The sequence below is a fragment of the Podarcis cretensis genome (genome assembly GCF_951804945.1).
Source record: "Podarcis cretensis genome assembly, chromosome: 16".
NCBI classification, from domain to species: domain Eukaryota; kingdom Metazoa; phylum Chordata; class Lepidosauria; order Squamata; family Lacertidae; genus Podarcis; species Podarcis cretensis.
The window spans coordinates 5939332-5953282 of record NC_137186.1 but is presented as its reverse complement, the minus strand read 5'-3'; the positions used below and the strand labels follow the sequence as shown (position 1 = coordinate 5953282).

General features: G+C 49.6%; 1 protein-coding gene across 2 annotated transcripts in view; it reads left to right on the top strand.

The window, feature by feature from the left end:
- Positions 1 to 13441, top strand: part of VPS45 (vacuolar protein sorting 45 homolog) — a 63208-nt gene extending 49767 nt beyond the window's left edge. For both annotated transcript variants that reach the window (XM_079958147.1, XM_079958146.1), the window contains exon 15: positions 12926 to 13441. In XM_079958147.1, coding sequence (XP_079814273.1) covers positions 12926 to 13019 — 94 coding nt within the window. In that variant the 3' untranslated portion in view covers positions 13020 to 13441. The remainder of the gene's footprint in view (positions 1 to 12925) is intronic.
- Positions 13442 to 13951: the final 510 nt, after the last annotated feature.

The window sequence follows — 13951 nt, the reverse complement described above, 5'->3', positions numbered from 1 at the left end:
GGCCCTGGTCTCCTGGGACAGAGCATTCCATCAGGTCGGGGCCATCACTGAAAAGGCCCTGGCCCTGGTGGAGGATAGTCTGACTTCCTTAGGGCCCGGGACCTCTAAACTATGGTTATTCATGGACCTTAAGGTCCTCTGCGGGGCAGACCAGGAGATGCGGTCCCATAGATACGAGGGCCCTAAGCCACAAAGAAGAAGCTTTGCCGCCTTCCAGGTGTGGGGGCAGGATAGGCAGCGAGAGTTTTCCTCTCAAGCAAGACGCCCGTTGCAGAGACAGCCCTCTGACCGGACCGCAGACTTAAATATCTCCCCGCAAGTGGGTTACAAAGGCAAGTCTGTATTAACCCATATTTTGCTCTGCCAAATCCTGATGAAATTAGCTGGGGTGCCCCTCCACCCACCATCTCCAGATCTTTTATTTATCTCACACACACATACCCCACTCCACAAATTATTAAGTTGACTTGTTTAGCCCGGGAGTAGTGGTTGGGGGTGCAGTCTAGAGCCCCCACCCCAGAAATGGTCAGACTACTGCACCCAGCAGCCAGCAATGGCCAGCAGACAGGAAGGAGGATGGGAATCGAGAGACGGACAACTTCCGGACCCTGCGCCCCACCTCCCAGTTTGGAAAGGTCCAGGCAAGATGGGACCGATGGTTTGACCCCACGGGAGGCAGCTTCCTGTGTTTCCAAATTGTCCCGAGATCCATTGAGCCGAGTACCCATAAGGCTGTTATACAAACCGATGGTTTCGGCCGCGCGTGGAATACCGTGTGCCGTTCTGGTCGCCCCACCTGAAAAGGGAGATTGAAAAGCTGGGGAAAGTTCGGAGAAAGGGAACCAGAACGATCGAGGAGAGGGAGCCACGCTCCTGCAAGGAGAGATGGCAGCGTTTGGGGCGTTTCAGTTTGGAGAAGAGGTGAGGAAGATTTGACAAGATATAACCCGTTTATAAAATGATGCAGGGCATGGAGAAAGCGAAGGGACAAAGGGCTTTTTGTTTCCTTTTTGCTAAAACCAGAACTTGTGGGGACACAGTGAAGCTGAATGTTGGGAGATTGAGGATACATAAAAGGAAGTCCTCCTTCCTGAAACAGAGTTAAACTGTGGAACTCCTTGCCACAGGAGGCATAAACTTGGATGGCTTTTTTAAAAAAAGAGGATTGGGCAAATTCATGGAGGAAGAGGAGGCTACTAGCCACAATAACTGTACTCCACAGTTATGCTCAGAGGAGACCTGCTGGAGCAGGTGGCCCAAGTCATGTCCATTAATGTCAATGAGACTACTCTTGAGTAGGACTAGCAACAGAGTCAAGACTATCCCATTTAAGCTAAAGGAAAAACCAGGGAGGTTTTCTTATTTGTATACAAATGAAGCACTGCAGGAAAATGACTGTAAGGAGAAAATTGGGGGAGAGGGTTAAAATGTCAGGAGAGGGGCCCGTCTATTAAATTCCACAGATATTTCACTATAATGGACTTTGAGCATGCCCAAGTGATTTGCAAATATTTTATGCAAAGCAATGGATAAATAAGGCTAAGATCCCCAACCATAAACTACGCTCCCCGTGAGAGTGAGCGATAGAGATGATCAACGGCTGCAAGGGAAATTTTATTAAGAAAACGAGTCGCTGGGGTTTTTTTATAAGATACAGATTCCAGGTATCTAAATGTACTTAGCTCTGTACAGAGCCTTGCACCTGTAGAACTCAGCAAAGAGGAGGAGGAGGAGGGGGAAAATGGGGGCAAATCTAGAATGAGTTGGCTCCGCCTCTCGTTGACATTGACTCCTCTTGTTGCCTCTGGCTCCGCCTCTCATTGCCTGTGGCCACTCCTCTTGTTGCTTCTGGCTCCGCCTCTCGTTGCCTCTGGCTTCTCATCTCGTTGCCTCTAGCTCCTCCTCTTGTTGCCTCTGACTCCTCCTCTTGTTGCCTCTGGCTCCGCCTCTCATTGCCTGGGGCTCCTCCTCTCGTTGCCTCTTGCTCCGCCTCTCATTGCCTGGGGCTCCTCCTCTCGTTGCCTCTGGCTCCGCCTCTCATTGCCTGTGGCTCCTCCTCTTGTTGCTTCTGGCTCCGCCTCTCGTTGCCTCTGACTCCTCCTCTCGTTGCCTCTGGCTCCGCCTCTCATTGCCTTTGGCTCCGCCTCTTGTTGCCTGTGGCTCCTCCTCTCGTTGCCTCTGACTCCTCCTCTCGTTGCCTCTGGCTCCGCCTCTCATTGCCTCTGACTCCTCTTGTTGCCTCTGACTCCTCCTCTCATTGCCTGTGGCTCCTCCTCTCGTTGCCTCTGGCTCCTCCTCTCATTGCCTGTGGCTCCTCCTCTCGTTGCCTCTGGCTCCGCCTCTCGTTGCCTCTGGCTCCTCCTCTCGTTGCCTCTGGCTCCGCCTCTCATTGCCTGTGGCTCCTCCTCTCATTGCCTCTGACTCCTCTTGTTGCCTCTGACTCCTCCTCTCATTGCCTGTGGCTCCTCCTCTCGTTGCCTCTGGCTCCGCCTCTCGTTGCCTCTGGCTTCTCCCCTCGTTGCCTTTGGCTCCGCCTCTCATTGCCTGTGGCTCCTCATCTCGTTGCCTCTGACTCCTCCTCTCGTTGCCTCTGGCTCCACCTCTCATTGCCTGTGGCTCCTCCTCTTGTTGCTTCTGGCTCCGCCTCTCGTTGCCTCTGGCTTCTCATCTCGTTGCCTCTAGCTCCTCCTCTCATTGCCTCTGACTCCTCCTCTCGTTGCCTCTAGCTCCACCTCTCATTGCCTCTGACTCCTCTTGTTGCCTCTGACTCCTCCTCTCATTGCCTGTGGCTCCTCCTCTCGTTGCCTCTGGCTCCGCCTCTCATTGCCTGTGGCTCCTCCTCTCGTTGCCTCTGACTCCTCCTCTCATTGCCTGTGGCTCCGCCTCTCATTGCCTCTGACTCCTCTGCTCGTTGCCTCTGACTCCTCCTCTCGTTGCCTCTGACTCCTCCTCTCATTGCCTGTGGCTCCTCCTCTCATTGCCTGTGGCTCCTCCTCTCATTGCCTCTGACTCCTCCTCTCATTGCCTGTGGCTCCTCCTCTCGTTGCCTCTGACTCCTCCTCTCATTGCCTGTGGCTCCTCCTCTCGTTGCCTCTGGCTCCTCCGCTCGTTGCCTCTGACTCCTCCTCTCGTTGCCTGTGACTCCTCCTCTCATTGCCTGTGGCTCCTCCTCTCGTTGCCTCTGGCTCCGCCTCTCGTTGCCTGTGGCTCCGCCTCTCATTGCCTGTGGCTCCTCCTCTCGTTGCCTCTGACTCCTCTCATTGCCTGTGGCTCCGCCTCTCATTGCCTCTGGCTCCTCCTCTCATTGCCTGTGGCTCCGCCTCTCATTGCCTGTGGCTCCTCCTCTCGTTGCCTCTGGCTCCGCCTCTCGTTGCCTCTGGCTCCTCCTCTCGTTGCCTTTGGTTCCGCCTCTTGTTGCCTCTGGCTCCTCCGCTCGTTGCCTGTGGCTCCGCCTCTCATTGCCTGTGGCTCCTCCTCTCGTTGCCTCTGGCTCCGCCTCTCGTTGCCTCTGGCTCCTCCTCTCGTTGCCTTTGGCTCCGCCTCTTGTTGCCTCTGGCTCCTCCTCTCATTGCCTGTGGCTCCGCCTCTCATTGCCTGTGGCTCCTCCTCTCGTTGCCTCTGGCTCCGCCTCTCGTTGCCTCTGGCTCCACCTCTCATTGCCTGTGGCTCCGCCTCTCATTGCCTGTGGCTCCTCCTCTCGTTGCCTCTGGCTCCGCCTCTCATTGCCTGTGGCTCCTCCTCTCGTTGCCTCTAGCTCTTCCTCTTGTTGCCTCTGACTCCTCTCATTGCCTGTGGCTCCTCCTCTTGCTGCCTCTGGCTCCGCCTCTCATTGCCTGTGGCTCCTCCTCTTGTTGCCTCTGGCTCCGCCTCTCATTGCCTGTGGCTCCTCCTCTCGTTGCCTCTGGCTCCGCCTCTCATTGCCTGTGGCTCCTCCTCTCGTTGCCTCTGGCTCCGCCTCTCATTGCCTGGGGCTCCTCCTCTCATTGCCTCTGGCTCCGCCTCTCGTTGCCTCTGGCTCCGCCTCTCGTTGCCTCTGGCTCCTCTCATTGCCTCTGGCTCCGCCTCTCATTGCCTCTGGCTCCGCCTCTCGTTGCCTCTGGCTTCTCCTCTCATTGCCTTTGGCTCCGCCTCTTGTTGCCTGTGGCTCCTCCTCTTGTTGCCTCTGACTCCTCCTCTCGTTGCCTCTGGCTCCACCTCTCATTGCCTGTGGCTCCTCCTCTTGTTGCTTCTGGCTCCGCCTCTCGTTGCCTCTGGCTCCTCCGCTCGTTGCCTCTAGCTCCTCCTCTCATTGCCTCTGACTCCTCTTCTCGTTGCCTCTAGCTCCTCCTCTCATTGCCTCTGACTCCTCTCGTTGCCTCTGACTCCTCCTCTCATTGCCTGTGGCTCCTCCTCTCGTTGCCTCTGGCTCCTCCTTTCGTTGCCTCTGGCTCCTCCTCTCGTTGCCTCTGGCTCCTCCTCTCGTTGCCTCTGACTCCTCCTCTCATTGCCTGTGGCTCCTCCTCTCGTTGCCTCTGGCTCCGCCTCTCGTTGCCTCTGGCTCCTCCTCTCGTTGCCTCTGGCTCCTCCTCTCGTTGCCTCTGGCTCCTCCTCTCGTTGCCTCTGACTCCTCTTCTCGTTGCCTCTAGCTCCTCCTCTCATTGCCTCTGACTCCTCTCGTTGCCTCTGACTCCTCCTCTCATTGCCTGTGGCTCCTCCTCTCGTTGCCTCTGGCTCCTCCTCTCATTGCCTCTGGCTCCTCCTCTCGTTGCCTCTGGCTCCTCCTCTCGTTGCCTCTGACTCCTCCTCTCATTGCCTGTGGCTCCTCCTCTCGTTGCCTCTGGCTCCGCCTCTCGTTGCCTCTGGCTCCTCCTCTCGTTGCCTCTGGCTCCTCCTCTCGTTGCCTCTGGCTCCTCCTCTCGTTGCCTCTAGCTCCGCCTCCTGTCAGCCTCCCTCCCTCCTGCCTCATCTGTCCCATTGACTTGCCAGCCGCTGCCCCCACTCCTCACATAACTTGGAGGGGGGGTGGGAGAGAAGGGAGACCCCCACCCACATCTGCCTGCTTAATGATGGACTCACATCGAGGATTAGTTTCGTTTGGGGAGAAAATGAGCCCATTTCTAAAGGGATTCCATCTGGTTCTTTTCTGCAGCATAATGAGCAGTAATGACAGGCAGGGTATTAATGGGAGATTCTGTGAGCGTTTAAGATATAATTACAGTCCTTCGCTTTCTCTCTCTCTCCCCCACCGGTCAGATCTAATTCTATTTACTGCACGAACACGACTCTCTCCTTGGAAAACTTTCCTCTCCTCCCCACAGTTTTCTAGGGAAGCCACAGCTGCCTGCCTCCTTTTCGCCTGGCAGAAAAGGATCTTGTGAGGGGGGCTTGTGCTGTTTTATTACCATTATACCCCACCGTTCAGGATATAAATCCAGTTTTACAGAGGACAGCCTTCTCACTGAAGGCGCCCTCTGCTTAAAAGCACGATCAAACATTCCTGTCTAAATCGAAACAATGAGGACTAGCGGCTTCCTCTTTTTTTAAAAAAGGGCAGAGCTGTAGCTCAGTGGCAGAACACCTGCTTGGCAGTTTCTGGGTTAAATTCCCAAAGGCAGACATCTCCCTCCTTCATGGGAGATTTTTAATTAGAGCTTGGGCAGTCACTGGTCAGGGATTATTTGGCTGTGATTCCTGCATTACAGTGGGTTGGACTGGATGACCTCTGGGGGTCCCGTTCCAATTCTGCAATTCCATGAGTCTATTTATAGCTTCGAGGCTGGAGAGGAGGCCAGGCAAATCTCCGAGAGAGGTCCCGTTTGCTTACTGTTTTCCCGTGTAGAGGAAGCACCAGCCGTAGAAGGGAGGGTGGTTTTTAGGGTGAGCCAGAGTCTGCAGCAACTAATCTGGGGGTTGACCCACTTACCCAGTTAGAGGGATAAAACCCACTTCCTTTCCCAGCTAGCAACCATCCCCCCTTCTCCCTTTTAAATACCAATTGACTAAAAACACCGACTGATGGGTCCAGCAATGGTGGACAAAATACTTTGTGCTTCATATAGCAATGTATTTATTTAAATGCTTGTGTGTGTGTGTGTGTGTGTGTGTGTGTGTGTGTGTGTGCCCGTCCCCTGCTGAATATTGCAAACAAATCTCTTAATCAGCATACAGTCTAGCAAACAAACATAGAGTGGACGCTCGGGTTGCAAACGGGATCCGTGCGGGATGCACGTTCGCAACCTACAGCGTTCGCAACTCGCATCTGCGCACACACAGGTTACGATTTGGTGCTTCTGCGCAAAGCGCGATTTAGTGCTTCTGCGCATGCGCAGCCGCCAAAACCCGGAAGTAACCCGTTCCAGTACTTCCAGGTTTCAGCAGTCCATAACCTGAAAAAACACAACCTGAAGCGGCTGTATCCCGAGGTATGACTGTATTTCAACCTAAACCAGTAGAAGAAAAATCTAAAAACATACCCAGGGCTACTAGCCACAGTGGCTATCGTCTGCTTCCAGTGTCTGGTGCATGAAATACCTCTGAACAATCCCAGTTTCTGGGGAGAGTTTCTGTGGCGCTCACTTCCTGATGGTGGGCTTCACTTTTGGGGTATCTGATCGGCCCCTGTGATGACAAGAGGCTGGACTTTGGCCTGGAGTCCCTTTGGCTTGATCCAGCCAGCAGGGCTTCTCTTAATGTTCGTACGGAGCCTCCAGGTGCAGACACAGTCTACCTTGATTGCCAGGTTTTTGGGGGCATTTGGCCACGGTGAGAACAGGAGGCTAGACTAGATGGGCCCCCCCTTTGGCCTGCTCCGTTTAGCAGGGATCTACTTGTGGGTGGCGCTGTGGGTTAAACCACAGAGCCTAGGACTTGCCGATCGGAGGGTCGCTGGTTCGAATCCCCGTGACGAGGTGAGCTCCCGTTGCTCGCTCCCTGCTCCTGCCCACCTAGCAGTTCAAAAGCATGAAGTGCAAGTAGATAAATAGGTACCGCTCCGGCGGGAAGGTAAACGGCATTTCCATGCGCTGCTCTGGTTGGCCAGAAGTGGCTTAGTCCTGCTGGCCACATGACTAGGAAGCTGTACGCCAGCTCCCTTGGCCAGTAAAGCGAGATGAGCGCCACAACCCCAGAGTTGTTTGCGACTGGACTTAACTGTCAGGGGTCCTTTACCTTTTTTTAGACTTGCTGTGTGTGTGTGGTTTTTTTTTAGTTTGTTGTTTTAAAAAAAAGTGGGGGGGGTTAAGTTAAAAAAATGATTTTTAAAAAGTTGTTTTCATTGCTTTTTCCAATAATTTTATCGTGTTCTTTTGGTAGCCTGCTTTAGGGGCTGTTGGCTTTTGTTTCTCAAGCGGTATATAAATACTGTGTTTTTACACTCAAGCGGTATAACAAAACTCTGAAATATACGAAGCAAAATAAATAATTATGTAATTGATTTGTTTTGGATGTTTGTATGTGATGCCAATAAAAGGTTTGATGATGATGATGAGAAAATAAATAACAGGGCAGAGCCCCTGGCCTCTGCAACGACACGAGATAACTTGCAGACCAGGTGATCTTTAATTCCCTCTTACCCTGCAAGCCTCAGCAGGTGAGTCTGGACTTTTTAGGATCCATTACAGGGTTGGGTGTACTGCAAGGCCTTTGTCCCCCTCCTTCTCCTCCTCCTTCCCTTGCGTCTTGCAACATCGCCTCTGCCGTTCAATCCCTGGCCGATATGCTGCTTGGGGGGTCGGATCCATCAGCCCTGTAGCACTTGCAAGGGATGAGTCATTTTGGCAGAGAATAACTCCGTGTAACCACACTGTTTCAGTAAGCATCCGTGGAGGCGCATATGTTAGCAGCTTCTGTTGCTGCTCTCTCTGTGTGTCTGTGTGTCTTTGTGTGTGTGTGTGTGTGTGTGTGTGTGTGTGTGTGTGTGTTTCTGTTTGTGTATGTATAGTTTCGCGACCTACAAGAGACAAGATGGGCCCCGCTTTCAGGTCTGATTCAGCAGGGATCTTCTTCTGCTCTGATGGAACCTCCAGGGCCAGAGGCAGTCTATCGCAATTCTTAGTGTATTTTTGGTTTTTTTTGTTTTTTAAAAAATAATATTTATTAAAAAATTTAAGGGTTACAAAAAGTAAAAGTAATAATACCATATTAAACAAAAATAAAACAACACATCACAATAAGAAAACAAAGAAGAAGAAAAACAACGAAAAAAACCACAGCTAATCTTCCCATAGCTTATCTTTCATTTGCTTGTTTCCTTGACCTCCTCACACCTCCCTTTTTTGTATTCTAATTCGGTTAACTATTTCAGCAAATCCTTTCCATCTTTTCCAATTTTTGTTCTGTAATTTATCTCAATATAATGTAACTTTACTTTCCCTCCTTTCACCAATTAACAGTCTATTTTTTCCTAAACCCTTATAACATTTCTGTTTAAACCACATAACTTCATTCCAACATCCTTCTAACATCGCAATTCTTAGTGTATTTTTGGTCTTTGTTGGAAGCCACCCAGATGGGCAGGGTACAAATATTATTATTATTATTATTATTATTATTATTATTATTATTATTAATTACTACTACTACTACTACTACTACTACTACTAGGTTCTCAGGGGTATTTAGCCACTGGGAGAACAGGAGGCTGGACAGGATGGGCTTCCTTTGGCCCGATACCTCCAGATTCAGAGACAGCCTATCTAACACCATCTAACACTGGTCCTGAAATACCTACATTGGCTCCCAGTACGTTTCCAAGCACAATTCAAAGTGTCGGTGCTGACCTTGAAAGCTCTAAACGGCCTCGGTCCAGTATACCTGAAGGAGCGTCTCCACCCCCATCGTTCTGCCCGGACGCTGAGCTCCAGCTCCCTCCCTGAGAGAAATGAGGTTGCAGGGAACCAGGCAGAGAGTCTTCTCGGTGGTGGCACCCGCCCTGTGGAACACCCTCCCGTCAGATGTCAAGCAGATAAATAACTACGCAACTGACATCCGAAGGCAGCCCTGTTCAGGGAAATTTTTAATGCTTGACTTTTTATTACGTTTTTTATATGTGCTAGAAGCCTCCCAGAGTGGCTGGGAAAACACAGCCAGATGGGTGGGTTAATAATAATAATAATAATAATAATAATAATAATAGTTATTAAGGTTATTTGGTAGACCAGGAGGCTTGGCTAGACAGACCCCTTTGGGGCTGATCCACCTCTTTACATTCAGAAGCAAATTTTTGGAGGAGGAGGGAGTATAATACATGCCACTAAATTCTTACTGAGGGCAGGAGCAAGTTAAGCCTGAACAGTTCAGGCCTCTCAACCCCATAAGCCGAGACCATTCCTTGTCCATCCTTAACCATTTGCTCACTTTTAAACCAAAAGCTCTTTCAGAAGAAGATTGGAGACCCTGATTCTTCCTTAAGCACAAAATGTGGAATTTTAAAAGCCTCTGGTGGGCATGAAACGCTTCGGATTATGCCGCGATTTCTAGCCCGCCCTAGAGGAGACTGTTGTTGCTTCGGCGCAAGGAGGTCAGCCTGTTTGGGCACCACTGCGGACAGAAGCGCATCTTGAATTGTGGGCGTCCAGGTTGTGTGAAACGGCACCGCAGCCCCCTTTTCAAGGCCAAATTCCTTCTGGCGCCACGAGCCTGTCCTGGGTGCTGGGCGTCAGTGAAAAAGCCGGCTGTTTTCCTCCTGCCCCGGGTCAAGCGTCCGAGGCTTGTTGTGACAGGCCTGAGGCCAGACAAGCGCAGGGGCTTTCCTTCTCCTGGGGCCAAAGGTTGTGGCCCCCACGTCATCTTGTGACGCATCTCAAGCATGGGAGGATTTTTCCCGACCAGCTCAGTGGAAACAGGAGAGCAAAAGGCGTTTCCTGGCTTTGTGACTGAGAGAGAAGGGGAGTCGGAATAGGATGCCCAGCTGGTGAGTGGCAGCCCTGGAAAAGGCAAATCGCAGGACAGAAAAGGAAGTGGAAATAAAAAGATGTTAGATTATTTTTTGTATGCCACTACAGCAGGAAGACTGCTATTAGGTAGAAATTGGAAATCTCAAGAAATACCAATGGTAGAAAAATGGCAGAGACATCATCTTGCCGACAAAGGTCCATATAGTTAAAGCTATGGTTTTCCCAGTAGTGATGTATGTAAGTGAGAGCTGGACCATAAAGAAGGCTGATCACCAAAGAATGGATGCTTTTGAATTCTGGTGCTGGAGGAGACTCTTGAGAGTCCCATGGACTGCAAGAAGATCAAACCTCTCCATTCTGAAGGAAATCAGTGCTCACTGGAAGGACAGATCCTGAAGCTGAGGCTCCAAGACTTTGGCCACCTCGTGAGAAGAGAAGACTCCCTGGAAAAGACCCTGATGCTGGGAAAGATGGAGGGCACAAGGAGAAGGGGACGACGGAGGACGAGATGGTGGGACAGTGTTCTCGAAGCTACCAGCATGAGTTTGACCAAACTGCGGGAGGCAGTGGAAGACAGGAGGGCCGGGCGTGCTCTGGTCCAGGGGGTCACGAAGAGGCAGACACGACTAAACGACAACAACAACAACAAGAAGAAAAATGGCAGGTGAAGATATTGGAGTTCTTGGAGCTGGCCGACCTGACTGGAAGAATCCACGATCAGAAAGAAGAGGAGCATCAGGAAGATTGGAAGAAATTTAAAGATTATCTAGCTAAATATTGTAATATAAGATAATTAGAAGGTACTTGAAAGTATCAAATAAGCCTAGGATTAGAATAAGAATGTTGTATAGTAATATGGATTTAAGTCAATAAGAAAAGATATGAAGATAGTTAATTGAAGGAGTAAATTGTAGTAGACAGATGATTTTGGAGAACTGTTACAAGGTGATACAATGAAATTCAGTTAGGGGGGATTCGAGGAAGTCAGTTAATGGAATTTAAAATGAACTTCAGAAGGAGTATGTGTTTTTATTTTTGTTTTTTGTTTTCTTTTGCTTTTTTCTCTTAGTATTGTAATGTTCTCTCTTTTGTATGTTTTATATGTTATATCTGTTAAAATCAATTAAAAAGTTTTGAAAAAAAAGAAGGCAATGGAAATAAAACTGCCAATATCGTTAATGGCGTTATCCAAATCGGAGGCGCGACTTTACAGTTTAGAGGAAAGGCGAGTCAAAGGGGACATGACAGATGTTTATAAAACTATGCATGGTTTGGAGAAAGCAGACAGAGAAAATTCCCCCTCTCCTAACACTGGAACTCTAGCGAAGCTGAACGTTGGGTGGTTTCGGACAGATTTTTAAATAGTCCGTAGTTAAACTGTGGAACTCACTGCCACTGAAATCCCTTGGATCCCGCTTGCGGGTTTCACACTGGGGCATCTGGGCGGCCCCTAGGAGAAAAGGATGCTGGACTAGATGGCCCCCCCCCTTTGGCCTGATCCTGCAGCCAGGCTTCCGATGTTCCTATGGAGCCTCCAGCTCCAGAGGCAGTCTATCGAGATCCTCAGTTTCTGGGGGGCCACTGTGAGAACAGAGTGCTGGACCAGATGGGGCCATTGGCATGTTTTAGCGGGTGGTTCTTGCGATTTTAGGAAACGCACCTTTTATGCTTGTGGGATAGGGTGCCGGGAGAAACGACACTCCTTTTCACCAGAAGGGGAAAGTGTGAGTGCTTTGTGGGAGAAGGAGCAGTTTTGATCCTGTGGTATGTTTGAGTTCCCCCGGTATTTTGGTATTTCAGCGCCTTCTTCGTACGTGGGCAGCTCACAAAAACACAGCCAGCCGCTTTGCTGTGTGACAAGGATTAATTAAATCGACGTGGGATGCTCGGAGGATGTGTCGTTCGGGAGAGATGCTGAAGGGGGGGGTTGGCGGGGGGGTATGGAGACACCACAGAGCAACCCGTGAGACCTGACAGAGTTGCCTCACTTCAGGGCAATTCCGTCCTCCTCCATCTTTCAGGGTGGCTGCCAAGCGATTATTAGAGATTTAGGTGCTGTGGAGTGAGACGTTTTGCTTGCCCAAAGTGGGGGGGGGGCAAGGTTGCTTCTCTTCCCCCCCCCAAAAAAAAAGAGAGAGAATGGAAGAATCTGCGATCAGAAAGAAGAGGAACACCAAGAACAATGGAAGAAATTTAAAGATTATTTAATTAAATATTGTAACATAAGACAAGTAGAAGCTACTTGAATTTACCAATTTGGCTTCAGAATAGAACATGATTAAACTGTAAAACATTATGGGAGAAATTATGAAAAGGAGCTCAGAAAGTAATTTGAAAAAGTAAATTTTGTTAGAAAGAAGAGATTGGAAAACTGTTACGAGGGGATACAATGGAATTCAGTTAGGGGGGATTTGAGGAAGTTAGTTAACAATGAAAAGCAAATTGGATTTTAGAAAGGTTATGTGTTTATTTGTATGTTCTTTTTTTCTTTATTTTATTTTATTTTCTTCTATTTTCTTTCTTTTTTCTTTTTTTGTATGTCATATCTGTTATAAACTTGGAAAATTAATTTTTAAAAATTGGGGGGGAAAGAGAGAGATAAGATGCACATCCAAGCTCAACCAAGTTATTCTGGTATGGAGAAAACCCCGCGAGTTCCTGCATCATCATCATCATCATTTTTAATTTGTATACCGTCTTTCTATCTTACAATACTCAAGGTGGTTTACAAGCTGAAGAAACAAAAAATGTACATCTTACAACAATCTAATGCAATACAAAAACGTGATAATAAAACAAAACTTTAAAATAGGCAACCTACATCAAACAAGTAACATTCAACAATCATTAGAATAGTATAAAATAATAATATCAACAGAAATCCAGTTACGATAAATAATATCTAAACTATAATCAATAAAACGGCAAGCCACAGTACATAAAACATTACAGAGCTGGGAAACCTTTCTGCGCTTTCTTGTTGACCGCAATCGCCAACTCATTGGGACGCCCTCCTTTAACTCCCTGCCGCTGTTTCCCTCTTCTCTTCCCAGCTTCCTAGAAGAGGTCTCGGCTTCCGGTTTCCGCGGACGAGGCGCAGACAGCTCCCAGGGGCCGGCAAGGGCAACGTCCAGGAGGCTGAACTGATGGCCCCTTTTTCGCCATTTCCGACTGACCGACCGTTCCAGGCTACTCAGCATCTGTTGCCCGTTGACACCCACAAACTCACCCACCTGGCGTTTGAAACTTCAGAAAAGCACTTTAGCAGACAATACTTACCTGTTGCCGAAAAGTATGGGGCAGGTACGCTCTCTCCTTAAAGGACCAAACCATGGGGTCCTTTTCTCCCCATCCCAAAAGGCTCGATCGAGGTCTTAAGGAGAAAGGAAAGGACCGTCCCTCATGTCACCTTCGTTCTCTTTCCACCCCCCAGCTCTCACATTGCATGAGAGTTGTTTGCCTCTTTTCCAAACTCATTTACCTCCCCCCCCCCCCCGCTGTGCCCCGGGATAACCCACCCCCAGAGAAAAATGGCCCCAATAAAAGGAAGTTGCGATTCTTCTAGCAGAGAGCGTTGCTGGTTTTTTTCTTGCTTTCGACAGAAGAGTAGATAAGATCCTAGAATCACAGTTGGGACCCTAGGGATCAACTAGTCCAGCAATTTTTTTAAGCAGGGGGCCGGTCCACTGTCCCTCAGACCTTGTGGGGGGGCTGGACTATATTTTTAGGGGGGGGGAGAACAAATTCCTATGCCCCACAAATAACCCAGAGATGCATTTTAAATAAAAGGGCACATTCTACTCATGTGAAAACACGCTGATTCCTGGATTGTCTGTGGGCCGGATTTAGAAGGCGATTAGGGCCAGATCTGCCCCCCCCCCCCCGGGCCTTAGTTTGCCTACCCATAATCTAGTCCACCCCCCTGCGATTATGGAATGTGTAGCTGTTCCAAATGGGAACCGAACCTGCAACCCTGGCTTTACCAGCACCAAGCTTGCAGAGAAGGGGGGGTCTGGTGTTTTAGAGAGGGCGACGACGCCCTTTGGGGGTCCTCCAGGTGTTTCCGGACTCCTATCCCA